The sequence below is a fragment of the Neovison vison genome, chromosome 1 (genome assembly GCF_020171115.1).
Source record: "Neovison vison isolate M4711 chromosome 1, ASM_NN_V1, whole genome shotgun sequence".
Lineage (NCBI taxonomy): Eukaryota > Metazoa > Chordata > Mammalia > Carnivora > Mustelidae > Neogale > Neogale vison.
In genome coordinates this window covers 102,378,177-102,401,981 of record NC_058091.1, presented here as the reverse complement: position 1 = coordinate 102,401,981, position 23,805 = coordinate 102,378,177, and the positions used below count along the sequence as shown (strand labels likewise).

At 38.1% G+C, this 23,805-nt stretch overlaps 1 protein-coding gene across 26 annotated transcripts in view; it reads left to right on the top strand.

Moving 5' to 3' along the window:
- The window catches only part of DST (dystonin), a 471,247-nt gene that overhangs the window by 378,065 nt on the left and 69,377 nt on the right, over positions 1-23,805 (top strand). For 22 of the 26 annotated variants that reach the window (XM_044253404.1, XM_044253203.1, XM_044253186.1 and 19 more), the window contains 6 exons: positions 15,092-15,253; positions 16,761-16,931; positions 19,458-19,624; positions 21,819-21,978; positions 22,182-22,508; positions 22,994-23,078. In XM_044253404.1, the coding sequence (XP_044109339.1) occupies positions 15,092-15,253; positions 16,761-16,931; positions 19,458-19,624; positions 21,819-21,978; positions 22,182-22,508; positions 22,994-23,078 (1,072 nt within the window). The remainder of the gene's footprint in view (positions 1-15,091; positions 15,254-16,760; positions 16,932-19,457; positions 19,625-21,818; positions 21,979-22,181; positions 22,509-22,993; positions 23,079-23,805) is intronic. The other 4 variants (XM_044253415.1, XM_044253257.1, XM_044253376.1 and 1 more) reach the window with 1 other exon arrangement.

Sequence of the window (23,805 nt, the reverse complement as noted above, 5' to 3'; positions counted from 1 at the left end):
GGGATTTGGGCCCTTGTAGGGTTAGACCTGAGATAATATCAAGAGGTCAAAGGGTGCTTGAAAAGTTTTAGGTGAGCCTGAAACTAACATTGTAGGGTCTGTTTCTGATGTCATTCACAACCGACATCTGGAGTGACCAGAGCCATGTTTTAAACTCTCCTGCAGAGGCCTAACTATAACATAAAAAGCTTGTTCTCTTCATGTTTGTCTCCCAGCATTTTATTTAAATGAATTATAGTCTTTTCCTCTTTTCCTTTTTATAGTCTTCTTATCCTTTTTAATTTAATTTCTTTTGTAAACTTTTTCTTCCAAAAGTTCATATTTTGAAAGGCAGAGTGGAGTTCCATGTTATAATCCTGGTTTTATAAAAACAGATCTTGGGCTCCTGCTCCAGAGGATTAGGAATAAAATATTTTTGATGAATGGTAAGTTCCTCAGTGCTAGAAATGTCTGCCACTTGATAGCTTGGAGTGAGCTTAATAAATAGAACATTAGATAAAAATGGTTGGACCATGTGCAGTGTCACTGGATTTGACTTCATTTATGATAGTAAGGGCAGAAATTGTATCTCTACAATGGACAAAGACAGGTTCAACCCTGTACAGCAAACTGTACAGAGGGGCTCCTGCATATCAAGAATTTGCTGCATGGGACCAGTATGAATCTTTGGGGTTAGCATGGGTCTTGTTCTATTCATGAGGAGTATTTTACTTTGCAGTAAAGACCGGTATGACAATTAGTCCCACCATTTGCACATAAAGGATAAAAATAAGACCAAATAAAAGTAGCATTTGTGAAACTATGAATTGTTTCCCATGAGAAATGAGTAAGAATCAGATGTGCTATCAAATTCTGTGCTGTTATATTTGACATAGTATCTCTTTTGTTCAGCTTTAATAACATTATTTTGGGGACTGAGTTTTGAAAAATAACTTCTTTTTCTTATTACTATTATGGTTATTTGTGGTTTATTATAAGATACCTTTAAGGCCCAGTTCCTTCAGGGCTTAAAAATCTGTGAATCTATATAGACACTGATTTTTGAAGGCGAAGAATGTGTTAACCTTAAAAAGTAAAACTGCCAATTATTTTACCAGCAAAAGATTGATTTATTAGAGAATTGCAGGGTGGGACGAGCAAGCTGGGGCAGAACCATAGACAAGTCTGGAGAACAAAGGAGAGGAACATTCTTTGGTAGAGGAAAGCTAGAATTTGGGAAGGCTGTTATAAACAAAATATCCATTGGAGTAAACTGGGATTTGAAAGGATAGTGGCTTCTCACTGGCTGAGTTGTGACCGTCTCTCCTTGGCCGGACTGTTGTGGGCCTTAGGGAGGAGGAGGTAAACCTTTCTTGCTCCTGTCTGTGCAGCAGTGAAGAATTAGTGTCCGCTCGCAAGCTCTGTCTCTTCCTGTTGGATTTCAGTTGAGGACAGAGTGGTAGGCAATGAGAGCTCCCCCTCCTGAACTTCCTATCCCCATTTTAGGGAGGTTTCCCTTAATTAATTAAGGGAAGGCTGTCACACTGTTGATTTTACTTCCTTAATTGGTCTGTCAGACTTTCCTGTTTTTGGTTTGCAAAGTTGAGATTTCACATGAGAGGATTTGCTATTATAAAAACAAAGTTCTGTGACAATGGCTGCCTCAAAGACTTGGGGAGAGCTTGATGAGTGAGTCTCTGGAATTTTCTGTAGAACCCTGACAAATTTTGAGTGCTTGAATGGCAATAATCAAGTTGCCTTCTTCCTAGTGAAATTGAAGCATGTCCAGTGCCTTTGTGAAAAATTATCATTTCTCTGGATTTTCTGTGAATTTGTGTAGGGGAAAAACAAACAAACAAACAAAAAACTACTTCAACTACTTGTAAGAAAATGGGCCAAAGTAATAATTTTGGTGCTGCTGGTTGTAGATGCCTCCCTCTCTGTGTTCCCAGTCATGAGTACATTGAAAAATGTGGCTCTCTCTAGAGAAAGTTCTTTTGAAAGTAAGAAAAAGCAGAGGTAAGAGGAACTCGCTCACCAGTGCATTGAAAGTGTTTTGTAAACTCAAAAGCACAAAGGCATCATTACCATTAATGGCTGCAGAGATTGTTTTATTTGATTGTGAAGAGAAATAAAGTGGTCATTTCTTCTAAATAAACCACTTATCATGCTGTGTTGTCTCTTTTCTGATTACTTTGGAAGGAGTTGATTGATTTTAATGAAATTTAGTAATAAAGAACATCTTGACATAACTTCAGTGTCTTGAGACCCAGTGACTAAAATAAAAGTTTCCAAGTGGACAAGTTGTCTACATTTAATATATTCGAGGACCAGAGGGGGAAAAATAACAAGAATGTTATTATGGTAAATAAAGATGGTAGTGTAGACACAGTCACTAATTCTATTTATTTGTGTGTGTGTGTGTGTGTATGTGTGTTCTAAAAAAAGCAATTATAACAATTAATATTTATGGAGGGCTTACTACCTGTCAAGCATTACTCTAAACTCTGTCCTTAATCCTGTTAACAGTCCTGAGACATGGATGCTATTATTATCCCCATCTTAGTGTAAGGAAGCTGAGAGCCAGGAGTTAGGTAGGTGACTTGCCCAAGGTCACACAAGTACTGAGTGTCCCAGCTTGGATGTTTTGGTGGAAATAATACAGCATTTTGTGTCAACTTGATTCATCATGATGCACATCTGGTATTTTCTCTGGGAAATTTTAAAACATCTCTGCTCTAGGGGCCCTTGGGTGGCTCAGTGGGTTAAAGCCTCTGCCTTCGGCTCAGGTCATCATCCTGGGATCCTGTGATCGAGCCCCGCATCGGGCTCTTTACTTGGTGGGGAGCCTGCTTCCTCCTCTCTCTGTCTGCCTCTCTGCCTACTTGTGATCTCTTTTCTGTCAAATAAATAAATAAAAAAACTTAAAAAAAAAAATCTCTGCTGTAGCCAAATTTGGGTGGCCTAATTAACAAGCCATTGTTGATTTGAATCCAAAGACTAGTAATACCCTAAGTGTCCTATAAAACCAGCTGCTATGAGAAAAATGAGATAGATATGTGTGTAGATGCTGTAATGTTGATGGTGATGGTGTTGACTACCACCGCTTCTGCGGCCAACATAGACCAAACGTGTCATTGTCTAAGTGAGATTGTCTTTCTTGATTCAAGTGGCAGATCAGTTTGTGAACCACTCAGATCTTAATTTGTTTTTTGTTGGGCAGGCTTTTGTTGGACATTTAGTTTTAATATAAAAAAATTTTTAAATCTTACTGAAATATTAAGTAGAATAATCTATATTATTAATATAATAATAATAGTCTGCTAATAATAGCTATTTTTTATAATTTCTAAATATAAAATAGAAGGGTCTATTTTTTATTAGACTTTGAAATGTAATCTAGTTTGACATTACTCTCTCAGGTAGCTTTAGTTTAACGTAATATCATGGAGAGAATCTTATAACCATTTTCCATAATATAAAATTCAGAGTAGGACTGAAACTTAGCTATTACCTAGCTATTACCTAGCTACTCAGTAGAGGGTGCCTTGTAGTCACTGGGAGGGTAATGGGTTATTTAAATTAGGTAAGACTTCTCTGCTTCCATTTTTTTTTTTTCTAAAAATTAACCTAAGAAATAGCAGTTAATATCCTTGAAAGTTCAAAATTAATTCATGTTTAAGATACCAGCCTAAACATAATGATTAAATACATATGCTATTCTGAACCAAATGTCCTAATTCATGTCTGTGAAAGCTATTCCAAATTTTTGAAAATAGATTGGTATTAACTTTTGTGTTAGCTTAAGGTTTTTAAATTATTTGCGTGAGTTCTGTTTACCATATGTTTTCTGACTTCTAAATATTAGTCACCTGACTAAAATGTATGAAATGTGAGGTGTTTTCTCTTACTGTTGATAATTTAAAGTATCATTTTTCTGCTTAAATTGTTTATATTACATTAAATTCTGTGCGCATCATCATAAATTCCTAGGCAGAAAAGAAAAAATTCCCTTTGGTGTTCCCCATTCCCTGCCTCCTGCTAAAGATTCCTAGCGTAACATTATCTTCAAATCTAAACTACATTATTAAGTAATATTAATATTTCCACATTTTTATCTATCAAAGACACATATAACCAACTGTATACAAGGAACATGTCCCAGCAGTTCCTGTGATGTCATCAACAGCCAGTCAGATCTTCTTCTGATCATCATGAAGTAATCACTGTCACCATATTGAATTGATTTAATTTCAGTGAATATCAAAGAAACCTGATGTTTTAATGAACATATATAGTCACATCCTAGCTAAACATGTACCCTTCCCACCTCTATAGAGGCCATGGTAAAAAGGCTTACCTCAGAACTGCTTTACTGTTTATTTCTGTTGCTGCCCCAAGTTGTAATTCAGTTTGTCCCCACAAATAATGTATCTCCAGTACAAAGTCTCTCTAAACTGATTTGTTTTTATTTTCAAAATTGAAATAGAATTATATAGAGCAGAAAATGTTTAAGCCAAACCAAAACCATAGACAGAGACCAAAACACCTGCCTCATACACTGGGATACATGTTCTCTGGTCCCTGTGAAGGCATTGTTTAACCCAGGTGTCTTCATTTGAATAGTGGTCAGCTAAAATGCCAGGTATCTTGAGGCTGCAGAAACCAGGCAGTTGGAGCCCTATTTGTAAATAGTATTGCTGAAATAAATCACTTACCAAGTACTTTCCTAAGGTATTTATGATATGATCTTAAAACAATCTCTGTGATATCACCATATTTTTAAAGATAAAATTGAACTATCCAGAGAATGCTTTAACATAGTGGGTTTTAAGTGTGCCCATATTGTTATATAGAGGCCTATGGCGAATTGTTCCCCATTTTAGTTGAGAACAGGAGGACATGAAGTAAAGCTGTTGTAGAAGAGGTTTTTCTTAGGGAAAAAATTCTTACTTACTTGACTGGATTTCTGTTCACGTGACTTTATTAGCAAGGCAGTTGTACGATATCTTCCTCTGGTATTTTTAAAAAATGAAAATATTTTCACTGTAGAAACCACAACTTGAGGCATGGGCCTTATGGGAAGGTCACATCATTTAATCAGCTAGCATCAGTGTGGCACTTAAGATTTTAGGAAGAAAAAATATCATACATGCTGGGCAAGAGAGAAGACCCACCCAAGCAGAGACCAGGATGCCAAGCTACAGAGAGCTGACACTGATCTGCTGTATGGTGTCAGTAAAACCTCCTAATTCTCACTCAAAAACCAGTAGAACATGGGTGCTTGGCAACGTGCGTTCTCTTTCTGCTTTTGCTAAGTAACACTGTCACTCTCTATGCTGCATGGTTCTCTCTTCTATTGCTTTAAGATTGAGAATTAAAGTAGGTTGTTCAGAGGGCAGTTTTAGCCAGAGATTTTATGTGCCAGGTGTGGGGGGAGGAGGGAAGGATTTTTTTTTCTTCTCTTTTATTTTTTTTTTTTATTTTGTTGTTAATGGGATAAAACTACATCACCATTTTAAAGGGATTATCCCCTCCCCCAGTGCCAGATTATCACATCTACTGTCATTATCATATAGACCTCCCTTAGATGAAAGGTGGTCTACATAATTTATTAATGTGGAAAGTTGCTTAAAGGTGTGGGTGTGTCTGTGTGTGTGTGAGAGAGAGAATTTGGTTTGTGATTATGGAATTACACATTGATCTCTTGTTAAGAAAATTTGATCTGTAAATGTTTTTTAAGTTGTTGCCTAGGACTGTAATCATTCATTAAGTAATGTCTCAGGGAGGTCAATGCTGTGGTTATAAAGTTAACTGGAAAGCTTTTGGAGCTGTCCAGGAACCAGGATACCCTGAGAAAATGTCTGTGCTCACATATCCTGTTGCTCTCTTATTAATTGCCTTAATTTCAAGACTACTTTGTTTTAGTAGTGTCTTAGTATGAAAAGTGTTTTCAGGTTTTGTTTGGTTTTTGGTTTTCTGAGGGAGGTTGAACATTGAGACATTGGTTTTTGCTTAACTTGCAAAAACTTTTTTAACCTTAAGTTTTTTTTTAAAAAAACTTTAACTTTCAGAAGTTATATATGCACATATGCCTATATTTCAGTTAGCAGTGTTATATATAGAATCACTTTCTGTTACACAGAGTATTTTTTATCAGAGTATTTTTTATCTGCTGTCATCTGAAAACCATATTGAAGATAGAGGAAAAATAATATTATAGTTACTTACAGGAAAAATAGCAAATGCCTATTAAAACTGTTAACCTAGCATTCACATCAAGATAAATTCCCATCAAGATCAGACAGTAAGTCTGTTAAGTGTTTTTGAAGTTGTTTGCTTTTGTGGTGGGTTATCATATCCTACTTTTTTTTTAAATATAAACTACTTCTACTAAAATAAATAGCTATTGCATATTCATCTGATAAGTATCCTTGAAAATCCTTTAGTTATTTATGTGAAGATGTTTATTATTTTTGAAATTAAAAACATGGGATTCTTTGTTTTCATTATCTAGTAGTGTTTATGTTTTAGAGAAAAACAGAAATTGTTGCTCCAAAGGCTTATTTTTGTGTCATAGCAAACCATATTCTCCCCTCCCCCAACAAACCATATATCTCTTGTTTGGCTTCTGATCCAGATTTCAGTACCTAACTGTTGCGACAGGAAAATACTCCTGTCCGTTTTCGTGGATAATGCACATTCTCCGCTTACTGCACATTGACTTTCTCAATATTACCAATCCTTCAGCCCTAAAAACTGCATGTTTTAGTTGGTAAAATTAGCCTTTAGCTTTTCTATGAAATGGATTGTTGCACTTGGTGGTAAGACTTTTGGAGAACTTTTTTTTTCAATGACTTAATTTCACCTTAGAAATAGAAAATGAGAAAGTGGTACTAGTTTGCTATTATGCAGTTAGAATTTGTGTACTTTTCCAAAATCATCTGCCTTTAGGAGATACTTTAGCTCACGAATACCTAGTAAGCAACATCGAGTAAGCAGTCACATTTTGGGAACATTTAACATTGTGATTTCTGTATGTATGAAATAATAGGGTTGACTATTTTTCAGAAGAACTTTGCTCATTTTATTCATTGTGTATTATGAAAATGTGAGAGGTCTAGATATAATGATTAATATTTAACAGTTTAACATATCTTTATTATATATTATATAATACATCTTGATTTTATTAACATTAGAGACTATAACATTTAAAGTAGCTGTATAAATAAAATTTGGGAAGGGAAGATAAACCAGTCTAGCTTTGCTCTAAAAATGTGTGAGTTCTTTAGTTATCCAGATACACCTTGGGAGTGTGATTTTTTTTTTTTTTTTTTGAGGGTGGGGAGGGGCTGAGACCCTGAGACCGTGACCTGAACCAAAATCAAGAGTCACGTGCTTAATCGACTAAGCCACGCAGGCACCCCTGGAATGTGATTTTAAGTAACAAAGATATATACATATATGCATCGTGTATACATACATACATATATACACACACACTATAATTATCATAAATACTAATATAATATCAATAGCTCAGATTTTAACCTGAATCAGAATTATTAGGATTATCATTTGTAGACTTAGTTGAAATTAGTTTAATAAAATAGGAATTCAGTTATTAAATAAATGGCATATACTTAAACATAATCACCGAGGGCAATTTCCCTTAACATTCCTTAGTTCCAAACTGTATATTGTGCCCATTTTCTCACCCATATTCTCCACTGTACTCTAAGTTGTATAAGGACAGTGGTACTGAATCTCTTTGCACCAATGTTTTGCCAGTGCTTACTGTGGTGTTTGGTAGATAGTACTTTTTTTATGAATGCTTGAATTTATAAGTGGATTGTATATGTAGTTTAAAAATTTAACTTTAAAAAAATACACTATCCACCTCAAATGTGAAAGTTACACGTTGCTCTTCTTAGGTTTGCATAAAGCCCAAATAATATTCTGGTAATGATTCAGAGTAAGATTCTAAGGAGAATAAGGGCCATTCTTATGGAAAGTTTCATGAGAATCTCAGGATGTTTAGGGAAAGGTACTCATCCATATTCTTGGAAACTTGAATATTAATATTGCCATGAATAAGTACTTTTCAGTCTTAAACATATCAGGATAGGGACAGTTGGGAGTAAAACCCTTGGTCTCTCATAATTCTCAGTCTAGTGCCCAGTCTACTATTCAAACGTGGTAACTGTGTGCACTTTTTTCTTTTTTTTACTGTTAGTACCCCAGAACAACCTCTGTGCTCAAGCACCAGAGGATCAAGGGCTTATTGAAATATTTCACTACTTGACTATGAAAAATGGGCATTGATACTGTGATATTAATAGGTACTTTTATACACATTTGTCTTTATAGATGGCTATATATGTATATATTTTTCATTTCCCAACTTAATGGTGGCCACATACTGAATTGCATCAAATAATTGTTGAATGGGTGTTATTACCTATAGAGTTCTGGTTGGAAATAAGGTTTTTTTTTTTTTTAAGGTTCAGTTCTTAAGTTTATAAAAATAATTTTGGAATAATGTTTTCTCATTAAAAGTACAAAAGTTCCCAGCCACATCTTTTCTGTAAAATTACCAGAGAATGTTTATAAGGTTATTATTCTTATTCTTATTCTTATTATTTTACCATAACTGCCTTCTTCGGGTCAACACAGTTTTATTTACGTTCAAATGATTATTTTGTGAGGTTGAGAAAAAAACAATCCACCTTAATTTGTAGGTCTGTCTGCTACTCTAATAGTGTTGCTTATTTCATAAAATAAAAAATGGATAGATTTTATTTATCTAAACAAAATTATTAATTTTTCCTGCAAAGGTTAAGGTTTGTCTTGCTGAATTTTTCAGTGTTTTTAAAGAGTGTTCCATCGATAACCATCTGCGGATGTGATTTTGTTTATTAAATATCCAGAGTCACTGGCTGCCCTTGATCTTTGTCTGAGCCTTGCATTAAGCTCCAGGGGCCTGTGTGGTTATTAGTAACTACCGATATTCATGTCAGCAGCGCTCAAGACTGTGCCCACAGGAATAATTTACTCTGGAGAACAGTCAAACTTGAACTTGGGCTTTAAAAAGCAATGATTCACCGTCGGATTCAAAGTGATCCGCACTTTGCATGGCAAATGCTACTGAAACAGAGTCTGCAACAGCAGCGCCTGAGGTGTGGTTTGAGGGTGTGGTTTCATCTGGAGGGTAGGGACCTGCGTAGCCCTTTCCCCCTCTATTTAATATTTAATATTCAAATGAGCACGGCTAGGGGCGTTCACAAAAGGCTTTCCTCAGGGAGTCCCTGGAGTCAGGCTCTACCTCTGCGACCCCTTCGGATCCCTCCCCAAGTTGAATCACGTAGTTGGTGGGATTTCGGGGATCTCTGAACCCGAGCTGCCCCTCTCCCCGGTGCCGGGAGCGGGTCTGATGGGCGCTGATGTCACCACCAAGCTGTTGCGCTGCCGCCTCCCGGCCTCTAGGTACCTCCCCCTGAAGCAGCTCGCCAGCTCCCGAGAGGAGGCCAGGAGTCAAAGAAAAAGATGACTGCGAAGTTAAGTCGCGGGAGGGCGTAGCAGCGAAGCCTGGCGCTGCGGGCCGGGAGCGCGGCTCGGCGAAGGGACGAGTCGGGGCTGCCGGAAGAGAGAGGGCGTTGCTGGCGGCGCCCTGGCTCGGGAGGATGCCTGCCGGGGACCGCACTGCCCGGAGGAGCTGGGGACAGCGCAGGACGTCCCTGCTGGAGTTCCTTGACTGTCTGCCTCCCCCACCGGCCACCTCTGCCTCTCTCCAGCTGTAGCTAAAATGAAAGCCAAACCGCGGCCACAGTGGGTCAGTTTCAAAGGCTAGAGTAGTCTCGGTTTTCAGCTGAATGGGAATTGCGCTGCTTGTGCCTTAGAGGAAACCCGGAGCTCTTCTCTGCTGCAGTTTCCTCAGGTGGAATAAGCCTTAAGGAAGATCAGATAAGACTTTGGAAATGGCTTTTTTTTTTTTTTAAAGGGGAGTTTATAGTACACCGTGCTTTCTGTTTACTTTAAACGGTTGTTGGATTGTCCTGGCTTGGCTGTCCAAAAGTCTACTTTTTTTTTCTTTTGGGTAGCCTCGAAGAAGCTTAATATGGGAAGAAAAACTGCCTTTTGAATCAAGATTATTTATAGCTACACCCAAAAAAAGTAAAAGAAGACTTTAACTTTCATAACAGCATTAGACAACTTATTTTTCTCTGAAGATTTGATTTGTGCCTTGATCTGAAAAATACATGGCCCCTGTGTTTGTCTTTTAAGTTTCTGAAGCATGGTTTATTTATAAAGGAGATGAAGTTTTGCAAGCCATCCTTAAGTGGATTACAGTTAAACAGAGTTCTGCGGATATTAACATTCAGCCTGTTAAAAATGCTCGCTCATTTGGAAATTTTAACCTGGAAATCTCAGATGCAAAATTAGACTAAAAAGGGAAATGGACTGATAATGGAATGTTTTGATTGAGCCACTGTTAAGTGTGTGTTTGTTTTGTTCTGTGTATTGGAGTGTGTGTTAGGGAACTTGGGGAACAGGGGAAGGGGGAGGAAGGAGATTTCTGTTCTGTTTTCTTGATGCACTTTATTTTTTAGACTCATTTCAAAAAGAACCAGGTAAAAGGTAGTTGCATTTAGAGTGATGCACTGATGATGATGACCTTAACACCTCATAGATCACAACCTGTTATTATTTGAGCATGTCTTTATGCTGAGGACACTATAACTCTGGTCAGAAGTACACTTTTTTGAAAGATGCTTTACCTTCTTTCTTATTTTCTGTGTCAAGAGCTGCAATATTTGTTTTAACTATCTACAAAATGGGGAAGCCACTCAGCAGACCAGACTGTTTACGTCAGAATCCCCCATGTGTAGGGAAAGGTGAAGAAGAAGAGGACCTAAATATCGAAGACTGTTACGTCCCACAGCGGTCAATCTATGACACTGTCAGACTAAATGAACAGATAGACTCTGGTTCAAAGGGTAGCCTGTCTTCCAGGCATTTTACCGATCGGACTTTACCCTACAGTCACAGAACACTGGATGTTAGTTCTTTATGCTCTAACGGTGCCCTTGCTTCTTCCAGTGTATTTGAGCTGAGAGGTCGTGAAGCTAACAAACTAGATGAAAAGATGATCTTTGATGCGCTCAAACTAAATAGTGATATCATTCGAACCACAGGATTACCCAAAGCCAAATCCCATGCAGAAAAGAAAGAACATAGACGGTCGTGGCGTATGTTTGTCCCAGCCAATTTTATGGATTATGCAAACAAAAGTGAAAGCTCTTTTGTTGAACCTACTGATATGTCAGATGTCGTTACCAAAGACAGCAAGTGCAGGTGGGGTACTAATTCTTTAACATCGGAGGAGGATGACTCTGGGTTATGTAGCCCTCCAGCAGAGAGGGAAGAAAAACAGGGCATTTTAACTGAAGACCAGTCACGAATTAGAAGCTTGTCTTCTGCTGAAGATATTCATATAGCAGAGCAATACGGACCATTCTTTTCTGTTTATTCCATTAGTGAACAGAAAATCCCATTGCTTTCATGTAGAAGTGCCCACCCTGATGAAAATTTCAGAATGATTTTACATGATGTTTCTCCACTAGAAGAAACAAAATGTGTAAGTGGTCAAAGGGAAATCCATGGTGAAAATTGCTGCCTGCAGAATGATTTGAAAGAGGGCACTGTTAAGTGTGATCCTTTAATGACACCAAGAGATGGAGAAAGCCAGTGTACTTCTAATCCTGGAGAGGAAGGGAAAACATATGGACCAGGAGGATCTCCAATCACAGTGCGAAGTAGGGAACTGGTGGAAGAGTCTTCTGAGGTTTTACATCTCTCTCTCACAGATCTGGAGGGAAATGATACAGGTTGTGGTGGCACAAGTTTAGTAAAAAATGGGACTCTGTTGACACCATACGATCCAGAAGAATCCAACATAGCATCTAAAGAGGAAGTGGAGGCACCCCTTTCTGCCCAGGAGACGGAGATGGTCCACAGGAAGTGTTCCCCAAAGTTCACACCAGTAAGAAAGCAAGCAGCTCCCCGAAAAGCAAGGGCCCAGGCAGGACTATTGGACCCAGTCTGTAATGGCTTTCAGGCAGTTCAGGTAATTAATGGGAATGTGAAATTCTGCAGTGCCAACCCCTAGTTTGTGGGTCTGTTTTAAAGTGGTCACTAGTGTTTCTAATAAGGCTCAAATCCAGTCTTTTATTTTGGGGATGTGCCCAGTACCCTCCAAGATGCCAGGTAGGGATAAATCTATCATTATAACAAATTAATTAGGACCTTTTTTAAAAAAGAAGAATAATTATTCCCAGCTGGTTAGAGTCCTGTTGATTGTGGACATAGTACCTGTTCCCTGCATTTAGAATGCTACCCCTGGGAATTTATGTTAACATTCTTAGGCTTTTCCACAAATTGTGGTTTAAGACACTGCCATTTAAGGATGGCATTTTGGATTTGTTAAGGTTGGACAGACCTCATCACGAAGGTACAAACACATAGTATTTTATTGTTGTGGTCTGCGAAGTAGTCTGCTCAAATTAAGGACATTTTAAACGTGCTGAAAATCTTCTCTCAGTTGCTCTGAATGTGGAAGTAGAGAAGTTGTGCTGTGTTTTGCAGTCATTAGAAGCTCCTAACTTGTGAGCGGTGAGTGGGGTAAGAAAGTAAAGGGTGCAGCCTTGTCCTAAGTAGGGGTTGTTTGTCAAGCCTGTGATTATTTTCTTCCCACTCAGATTGAAGTTCAGCTATTTTGGTATTTTTACTAAGCTCTTCTGGTAAACTTTGCCTCAGAGGTAATTTTATTTTATTTTAAACTTTGCGTCTGTGTGCTTATGGGTTAGATTAGGGGGAAAGTCTCTCTTCCTAGGTATTTGTTGCCACTGAGAGATAAGGAATTTAGACAGTATCAGGAAAGGTCCTCTTCCAGCCTACAAAATAACTGCTCCCATCAGCATTACCCTTTCCTTGGGCACATGTTAAATGGCATACTAGGTTAAAAGCTTTAAAAGTACTTTTTTATGTAAAGGGTTTTGCACTTTATTTGTAGAAAGTAATTAAGCTCTTAGGAATATATAGTTCTCTTTTTTAGCCCATAGCCCCCCCCTTTTTTTTGTAGCACTTTAGAAAATCACCAGACTCACCCAGACCTACTCTGATGTGCAACCCTAAAATTAATTTCTTTAAAACCAAGATCAGAGGTGAAGGCAATTTACTAGAACATTATATTAAATTTTTTTTGTCCTGAATGTTATCGGAGAAGGGAGAGTAGAATTTTTCCCTGGCACATTCCTGGAATTATGAAGGAGCAGTTTTCTTACCAGTCCCCCTTCTTTTCTATGAGTAGTAAAACATATCCATGGCAGTTAGTTCCTAGAAATCTTAAGGAAAAGAAGTAGAATGGTAGTAACAACTTCTGTTTTCATCACCTTGCTGCAACTTTGTATTGACTTATTAGGTAACTTAATAACCTTTTAAAAATTATGAAAGCTTATTTTTTTTTCTCAGTGATTTGAGTTCTTAATTCTTTGGTTATATGTAACTGACTGTTTATATTTTTGTACTGTTATATAGAAACAACGAGCCAGTGTGGAAATTATAAGGATTTTATGTAGAACAAGAAACTTGGGCTTTTAGCTGAGAGGAGACTTTTAAGGGAAATGATCATTTATTTGTTTGCTATTTCTAAATTTTCTCATTCATGCAGTAACACAGAACTATCTCGAGTACCTTGTTGTCCCAGGCCAGAATTTGAAGAGTTTCTCTTGTAGCCTCTACATCTTTAAAAATTACTTTCCATAAGATGTCTGTAATTTTTTAAGTCCTAATTTATTTTTCTTTTTAATGTTTTCATATAGTCTGTTAATTGTTCATTTACTTGGACTATTGATATATAGTGCCCTGTAGTATAATGACTCAAACCCCAAACCTCGTCTTGTCTGAATATCTAGCGAAACTTGCCTTCCTTGGTTACGTTATTTTTTGTTATGGCATCCCTTAGGCCCTATATTTAAAATATTTGTATCTCTATAAAAGAGTTGATATATTATCAGTATAATCCTTTTGCAAGGTTAATGTCATCCACGCCAAGATGTAAATATAATTTTTCTGGACTGATACTCATCGGCAGGTAATTATGGGGTATGTATTACATGCTAGGTACTGTGGTAGCTCCAGGACATAGAACCACTTAAGGAAAACAGAAATTTCTGCTTTTGTGGAACTGGCATTTTACCTTAGCACATGAGGGTTTTGTTTTTGTTTTTGGGTGGTGTTTTTTTTTTTTTTTTTTGCCAGTTATAGGCATTTGGGGACCATAAATTGGATGGGACAGAGAGTTGGGGGGAGAGTTCTGGCAAATGGCTGGCGTTGCATGCAGTGACCAGAGAGTAACCAGATTTGCTGGGCCAGAGACATGTGTGAGCACATCCGCGGGGTGAGGGCTCCGTGCTCTTGCAAGGTCGTCGGCACCTTGACAGGTGTGGAGGGGGCTGGGCGGGGAGGGACCCATTCTATTACCGTGCCTGCCAACATCCCTTCTCTTTTCCTAGCTCTGTACTTTGGCCCCACTGGCAGCTATAGATTGGCCTCTTGGCTCCTCTCGGCACCTTGCTCTTTACCTTCACTTCCAATTTGAGTCTCAAACTTCAGCAGTTGCCAGCTAGCAGCGGGTATCCCCGGAGGAGCTCATAAAGTCCAGTAAGGCTCTTTTGGGGCCCATCTTATCATTTCCCTTCTTTGCATTTTCCATACTTTTTTCTACAAGACCTAAACTAAAATGATAGAAACTATCTAGTGTTATGCTAATGAAGTAATAGAGAGAGGACAGATAATCTCTTTTCTTGGTTTTAGAGGTAATCTGATTAAAGGTACTTAGAAAATCATTCTTTAAAATTTGAGTGGTTTTGATAATATTATAAATTTGTACTTAGTTTAGTTTCTTACCGTTACTCATAAGGTTGCTGTGACGTAGGAGGAGTGACAAAAACAACTTTTACCTTTAATACTGGAAAGCAGATAATTAAGCAAATGATGTATTTGGTGGTTGTTAGATAATTTGTATAAATGATTGCTCTTCTGACTGCAGGTATTCCAAAAAGAAGAGATTGAACCTTTGCAGGTTAAACAGCAAGACGTAAACTGGTTAGGTCAAGGCCTTATTCAGAGTGCGGCTAAAAGCACCAGCACACAGGGTTTGGAGCATGACCTGGACGACGTCAATGCCCGCTGGAAGACTCTCAATAAGAAGGTAATTTCTTCATCTTTTTCATTGTGGTTTCTGTTGACTATTATTCTCTAGCATTTGTTGTGACGACTAATCATATTTTTAGTAGCTAAGCTTCCCTACACATGCCCACCTTTTTATATTGCTGTAAACTGGATGGCCCAAACTCAGATGCTCTCAGGTGGTCCGTGGGCAGCATAAATGAAAAGAAGCCAGTTGGGTGAAATTGGGTCTCCTCCGGCCATTCTCGACTTCCACAGAGATCCTGTCGTGCCTGTGTGATGGCAGGGGGCCCATGATCCATGAGCTCGTGTTGAGGGAGCACACACACTTCAAAGGTACAGTCGGTTCTTAGCCTCCAGGAAATCATTGCATGTATGGACCCTAGGTTTATTGTTGTCATGTGGTCTACTTTCTTTCAAAGAAACCTGGAAATCTCTCCTTTTTTCATGAAACCTAATTTTCAGATGTTGGCAACTAAGTTCCCACTGTATAATAGGTCACACTGTGCAGGTAAAAGCAGCTCTGTCTCTCTGTCAGCCTTGGACTAAAGGGTTTGCCACTCTCGCTGTAGACTCTTTTAACTCTAAATATTATTTTACTTACGAGATGTAGATCCCACCTCTTTCTAAATATCTATGAGGGAAAACCCTGGAAAATAATGCACTGATACCTTAAGGAGATAATGCTGAGACACAATGGCAGCCCTTCACATGATGTAAATGACCAGACATTGCTGTGGGATGGCTGTGCTTGTCTGGTGCTGGTGGTTTTTGTTCTTGCTGTTTTCTCTGCTCTGAAATCTTAAGCAATTGTTGCCTGATCTCAGAAGTACATTTATCATCCTTTAAAGCCTGCGTTTGCCCTTCAAACACAATTGGAATGTAGTATCAGGTGTAAATGTATTCCATGGTACTTAAAATGTCTTGCCAACTACTTTTTCAGTCCTGAAGGGAAAGATCTGTGAGAAGGGCAATAGGATATCTCTCTGTAGGACACAGAGACTCCATTTACTAGAATACAAAGGCCCTGGTTTGTCAAAAAAAGGACTCTAGGACTTGGAATTGGCAGAATTTAATCAGATACTTTACAGGTATTTTGCCTAGCAAAATGGAAATCTGTTTCTCTCTACTATCAATTTTTTTTTTAGCTTTGTCTAAAGCTAAAAGTAGGAAATAGAAAAAATGAATCAGAAATATACTGATAAAAATGAATTAGGCATTGTTTCAGTAACCTTATAGTACTCGAATTATTCATGGCTAATCATAACTATGTTTGGTATCTCCAAAATCTAAAAGATTTCATCTTTTACATTATTGTTTGGAATGGAAACCTTTTCTTCTTGGCTTGGCTTGCTAGACTTTGACTCCTTTCCACCACAGTCCTGCCCACTGTCAAGGCTTTGGGCAGATTTTAAGTGACAAGAAAAAGAAAATCTGTGACCAGATGGGAAGATGAGCATGAAAAGTGGTGGCTGGTGGGCCAATTTCATTTTTCATGGAAACAAGTTGATTCAACGGCAACTTTGCAGGTGGCTCAGCGAGCAGCCCAGCTGCAGGAGGCCCTGCTGCACTGTGGGCGGTTCCAGGACGCCCTGGAGTCCCTGCTCAGCTGGATGCTGGACACCGAGGAGCTGGTGGCCAATCAGAAGCCCCCATCAGCCGAGTTCAAGGTGGTGAAGGCCCAGATACAAGAGCAGAAGGTAAGTCAGGGATACTGTTGTATCATGCATCATGTCATATCGTAAGGAGAGTAAGGAGAGTAAAAATTTCTTCGTGACTCTCTTTGTATTGACGGAATGTTCTAGTTGACTGGCTATTGGTGCTCTAAACGTTAGTTTTCAGTCATTCAGCAGGGATTAACTGAACATCTGGCAGGGGTCTGACATTGTTTCAGGTGCTGGAGAGGAAAGCTCCTCATTGAGTTGAAGGTTTAGTGGGCGGGGAGGAAGAGGGTGAGACAGTAAAAGTTAAGTAAATTGTAATAAGTTAGCAAGTGATAAAGCAGGGATGGGAGATAAGAATTAGGAAATGCCAGAGCAAGGAAGGAAGGCAGGAAGTGCTGGGGTGGAGTTGGGGTTGTGTGTGTGCAGTTTCCAGTAGGGTAGTTAAGGTAAACCTCACTCACTGAGAAGGTGACTTTGGCAGAAATACCATTCCCTTTATATATTAGATCGATCTATTTGAAATGGCTTTTTTTTTTAAATAGAGTTGACACACAAAGTTCCATTAGTTTCAGATGTGCACTATAGCGTGAGTCAACAAGTCTACATGTTATGCTGTGTGCCCCACAAGTGTAGCTCCCATCAGTCACCCTATGGCACTGTTCCAATACTATCAACTCTACTGTGCCTTTCATCCCCTTGACTTGTTCACTCCGTAACTGGAAGCCGGTATGTCTCACTCCTTATTTATAGATTAAATACAGGCAGTTTTTTGTGACTCAGCCTGTGTGCTAAGGAAGCAAATATTCGATTCGTATATGCTAAGGAATATGTGGTTGTGTCTTTTGAGACTACCAGTACAAGACCAAGTTGGAAAGAAGGACACACTTGTTAAAGGGATGATAACATGCAAAAAAATGTTGTACTCCCGAGGGTGGTGGTGAGTTAGGAAGCATTTAGTGCATTTTCAGACAATTTGTTAGCCATGACTTGTAATTGCATATAGGAGGGGCCTAGCACACAGCACATTGGTAAGATTTTTTGTGTGTGTGGAACTTTAAAAAGATGAGAATGGATAAAGAGGTTTAATTTAGTTTTGACATTCAATACTATCTCTAAAAATTCTTTGAAGACTCTGTTGTACTGGGAATTAACCTATTAGAAATAGATTTAGAGATAAAGATTACAGAAACAGAACAGGAAACATTGCATTTGCATGATTTTTAAACAATATATATGTTATATATAAGATGTAATAATGTTAATATTTAATATTATTAAATACTTATTAATATTTTATAAGTATAATAGGATGTTGTATACAATAATATAATTGCTCCCATTCAGTATTTAATTAAACCTTTCTTACACTCCCAAAGTCAATGAACTATGTTTAGACAACAAAATATATTTGTTGATTTTGTTTTCTTCATTGCTAGAGGCTTTGCTATTAAAGTTTATCAGAAGTAATCCATTTAATTACTTCTCTTTACTGCGTAACCACCTGTTGTACCTTGATTTTATAATGACTGTGCCCTGTATCGAGAGAGTTTGCATGTCTCTCCCTTCTTTTTTTAAATGTGTTCTTCTTACTGCCTGATTTGGTGGTCCCAAAGTGAAAGTGAGAGGATACACTTTTAGCTTCTTACCTAGAGGTAACTGTGCATTTATTTAATCCTTAACTATCAGTCAGGATCAGATTAAGGAAGCAGTGAAGAAGTATTTAGCTTTTCTTATACCTGTGCCTTCCTCACTTTGATTAACACAGTCCCAGTGCTTAGCACTTGCTCATGAAATAATCGTTCTGATTAGATTAGAGCAAGGTAATCCTGAGTTCTGGCTACTTCTGTCAAACATTCCATCCCAGGCTTTTTGAAATGTTTGCTTAGAATTAAATTGGATTTTATTCTGCTGCTAAATCCTGAAATGCTAGTCTTATTTAGCTAGCTTTGGGGATTTCTGACTTATTCCATCCTCTGTTCCTTTTGGTAGTGATATTTAGGGGCCCTTTTTTAGTTTCTAGCCTCATGAAGGGATTTTAGGGGCTAGTTCCACCTAGTAAAGAGAGGCAGGAGCCTCCAGTTTTAGCCTCGCTAGCTTGTTTCCCTGTCTAGAATGGTTTGTTTAACATGGGGGAAAGGTGTTGAAGACAGTGATGATTTATTATTATCTTGTCTCAGTAAAACAGGTGATTGTTATGTATGGTATGTATGTTATGTATGGTATTGTTATGTATGGTGTATGGTATTCCCATTTCGTTAAAATAATGGGGATTTTGTGCTTTCAGTGTTGTAGCGTTACCCTTCAGCAGTACCTTCTACCCCATTATTTTATATTAAAAAATTAATAATGAATGGGCTTAATGGCCTTATCAATATTAGTTATATCTGCTATGAAGAGCCCCAGTCACAGTGTCTGACACAATAGCAATGAATCACCAAACAAAATGAGTTATTTTTAAAATCCTATCTCTTTTTTATGTGACTCCATACAAATTACAGTTACAATTATTCCTTTACCCCACCCCACCCCTTTTGCTCTTGGTATTTAATGTTCCGTCTGAAGCTTCTCCAAAGATTGTTGGATGACCGCAAATCTACAGTGGAGGTAATCAAACGAGAAGGAGAAAAAATTGCTGCAACAGCAGAGCCTGCAGATAAAGTGAAGATTTTGAAACAGCTGAGTCTCTTGGATAGTAGATGGGAGGCATTGCTTAATAAAGCTGAAATGAGGTAACTTAAATACTTACAGTCTTTTGGAAGAGTAGCAAAGGCTTTTGTGCTGATAGTTTGTGTGTTGATAATGCTTTTCTTCAAACAGTCATTTTCTTTTGTTTACTGTGTACGTGAACAGGGAGCAAGGGCTGTGGGGCCTCTCTCTTCGTTCCTCTAATGGTAAGGTCTTAGAGTTACCAAATAATTTCAACTCTTTATTTTAAAAGAAGTAATTCCCTTAGGAGTAAGTTATTTATATTTATGGCCTAGTGACTGCCTGCCTGCTGGGCGTCAGGCACAGAGCAAGGCCTTGGGTTGTAGAGGTGAGCTCTCGAGGAAGAGTCTAGTAGAGTTTCATAGCCAATGGAAAGTAATGACAAGTGTAATGTTTCAGAGCAGAAATATAGGGTGTTGTGGGAACATAAAATAGGAAGAATGGAGCCTGGGGGCAGGGAAATGACAGTTATGTTTTTAAAGGAGTAGGGTTAGCTGAGACACGAGGTAGATGGTAGGATGCAGTGACGTTTATGAAGGCTAAGAGGTCTGGAGCATGGTGTGCTGGGCACACAGTCAACTTGGTTTTTAGTTGTATTTTTTTCATTGTCCATGTTGGCATCACATTGACCAGTGCTGAGTAGTAGCCACACTGAAGTGTAACCATAGCCACAGGGAGACTGTTTGAAAATAGACGAACCCCTGAACAGAATGATTATTTCCATAAATTGCTCCGTTCTTTCGAACTACAATGGTGAAGAGAAGGATTTGTCTCATCTTGAATATTGAGATAGAATTAATTATAGTTGTAGGACCATAGAATAAGATGCTCCTCAGGAGGCTAAAAGCTTCATGACCTTTAATATGTTTCAGGAGATCATTCCTTCTGTGTAATGCCCAGGACATTGTGTCCTGGCTGCCATGGGGATACTCTTAGTACTTTTTAAAAAATAAATTAGTGAATGTCTAGGTCCCTACTATGCTACCACATAGATTTCTTGTCCTAAACCTTCCTCACAATGGTATTAAGTGCAAGGGTACTGGTCGTATTATGATTCCTACACAGTTTAATAAAGTCACTCACAATTTAAGTCACAGTAAACTGAACTTAGTCGCAAAATAATTTATTTTCACTGATTCTAGATGATTGGATATTTGAATTTAGTGGTAAGTTAGAAGTCAAAAATAGTTTTGTCATTTTATTCATTTTTTAAAGATCAAATATATTTCATCTGAAAGTTTTAAGACATATAGGAATATGTAGTTTGTGATAAAATGATACAGAAATTGTGTTCAGTCGCATGTGCCAATTTTCTAGAAATCCTTTGGTCTCTGTAGGAAGCAAATTTCTTAAATCACATGATTCCCTTAGAATTAAATAGGATAAAAAGTTATCACAACAACCCTTTGTCCCAGGATTTGATACTGAATCAGGTTCTCAGTATAGAGACCAGCACAGTCTCTGGCCCTGGGTGAAAACTGAGGACGGGGAGAGTGAGTTTTCACTTCCGTGGTACTTTTTACACTGAGGAAACAGTATGTTTTCTAGAAGCATTTCAAATTATATAAAAGTGTATTTCAAATAAGTCAAAGTCTGAAGAACATTTATCTTCTTTCATGGTATTTTAATCCACAAATATTAACTGTTGCTTTTGGGAAATATACCTGACGCTGTACTTGGGGTGGGGGGTGGAAAATACACCCGACACACTACTCTAGTAGGAATCCCTATTCATTCCATGCGGGGGTAGCTATAGGTGGTCTTCAACATGTGAATCCAATTTTGACCAGTTGATTAAGGCAATCGCAGTAACTAGTGCTCTGATCGAAGTTAATTAATATGTAAAACACTTAGAACAGGGTTTGTTGCAGATCATGTGTTCAGTAAATTTTTTTTTTTTACTGTCATTATTATTTCTGCTGTTATTAAAACGTTTGCTCTTCTTATTATCCAGCTGTTATTATTATAAGTATTGTAACCAAATTTCTTCAGAGTTTCTTAAGATTTAGGTACTTGGGATTTATCTGTGGTTCACTTTTAATTTTATTTAGTAGGAGAACTATTTTAACATGTCCTTTAAATGTGAGAGATCTTAACTTTAACCTTAGATGTTTTCCACAAAAAATGTTTCGAATGCAAGAGCATGAGTAAAGGCTTTTGTTGAATGTTTCACACATTCTTCATCCCTAAATGACCTTTATCTTGGCACTTGTGTAGGAATCGTCAGTTGGAAGGTATCTCGGTGGTAGCACAGCAATTTCATGAAACCCTAGAACCATTGAATGAGTGGCTTACAACCATAGAAAAGAGGCTGGCGAATTGTGAGCCCATAGGAACCCAAGCGTCAAAACTTGAGGAACAAATTGCACAGCACAAAGTAAGATACCCATTGCACATGAGTAAGATTCCGTTTTCCATCTCCTTTGTGGTTTTATGTCATAAATTTGAGTTATATACTATTGCGTTATGCATGATCGCAGCAGCCCATTTCAGTTGTCATTCTTTCGTTCTATTTGTGTTTTCATTTTTATTTGCCCATCCTTTTTGTTTCTCTCTTTTTTTTTTTAAACTTTATTTTAGGCCTTAGAAGATGACATCATCCATCACAATAAACATTTACACCAGGCTGTTAGCATTGGCCAGTCCTTAAAGGTTTTGAGCTCCAGGGAGGATAAAGATATGGTGCAAAATAAATTAGACTCCTCTCAAGTGTGGTACATTGAGATTCAAGAGAAAAGTCACAGCAGGTCTGAGCTCCTCCAGCAGGCCTTATGTAATGCTAAGATTTTTGGGGAAGATGAAGTTGAGCTGATGACTTGGCTGAACGAAGTGCATGATAAACTCAGCAAGCTCTCAGTCCAGGACTACAGCACTGAGGGGCTGTGGAAGCAGCAGTCTGAACTTCGGGTATTTTTATTTATGTTCTTTTTTTCATTTCAGTTGTCATTGTTTTCTCAGTCTTCCTTATTTCTGTGTTATTTTATGTTCTTATGATTTAGGTGAATTGCTATACCCCAAAAAGACTTTGTCTGTGTGTGCAGATTACTTCTGATGAAGTCACTTTCAGAAAAGATTAAATTTACCCACTAGCCAGATTTTTCACTTTTCTTTTGTTGTTTTAGGGTTGTATACAAAGACCCGTAATTAACTAGTAGTCCAGTATTTTCATAGAAGCTGTTTTATGAAACAGAGAGTATGAGAATTAGGGTAGCTGAACATGAGACGTGGGCCAGGATGGTTTAGAGAGGAGGGGGAGACGGGGGAACAGGAATGACTAGTTGAAAATGGGAGGCGTATAGTTAAATCTCTATGAAACACAGAGTTCTCTAAGATTAACCAAAGCTAATTGTTATTTAAATCCCCCCCCATAAAAATGATACCTGTGTTTTTAGGTTCTGCAAGAGGACATCCTACTCAGAAAACAAAATGTAGATCAGGCATTACTAAATGGCTTAGAACTACTAAAACAAACAACAGGTGAGAATCTTTCAAATCAACTCATCACGCAGTTAGCATTTTTGCATTGCTTTCTAAATATTTTAGGGAGAGGGGAAAAACAGTATTTTGTAATTTTGGGGCTGCTCCAAGACTTAACTTCTGCAGAATTCTTTTTAAAGCTGAAACCCAAGGGGGTTTTGGAATATGATCTCACTTTTTTTCTCATGATCTCATTTGCGTTCTTAATGGAAGTTGTGCGTATTACTCACACAAAGCACTGTGGCATAGGGGATGGTCTGGGAAGCAGAGTTATGTGGGTTTTCCACTTGCGGGAGGTGGTTTGTACTACATGAGTGCATAGGTGGTAGACACATTTTTCCAGTGTTAAGCTAGTTTGCATTCTGTGATACACACACACACACACACACACACTGTGGCTACCCCCAGGCTTTGTTTCTCATCCTTAAACCCACCAAAAAAACAAAACAAAACAGATACAGACTGACCTGTGTTGGTCATTCCTTTGGCAATAGGAAAGTTCCGCTCTACCCATGTCGCTGAGCATCGTTACTGTGGTATGGGCAAGTATCACTCACTATGAGTTGGAGGATTCAATATAGTACCTAGAATCTATCTAGATTACTTTAGTATCTAGTATCTAGACCAGTATTCTAGTATCTAGGATCTTGGACTAGGAGTCTGAAATCCAGGACACAATTTCTCTATCTGAACGTGAAGTAGAGTCGAGTGAGGACCTACTGAAACA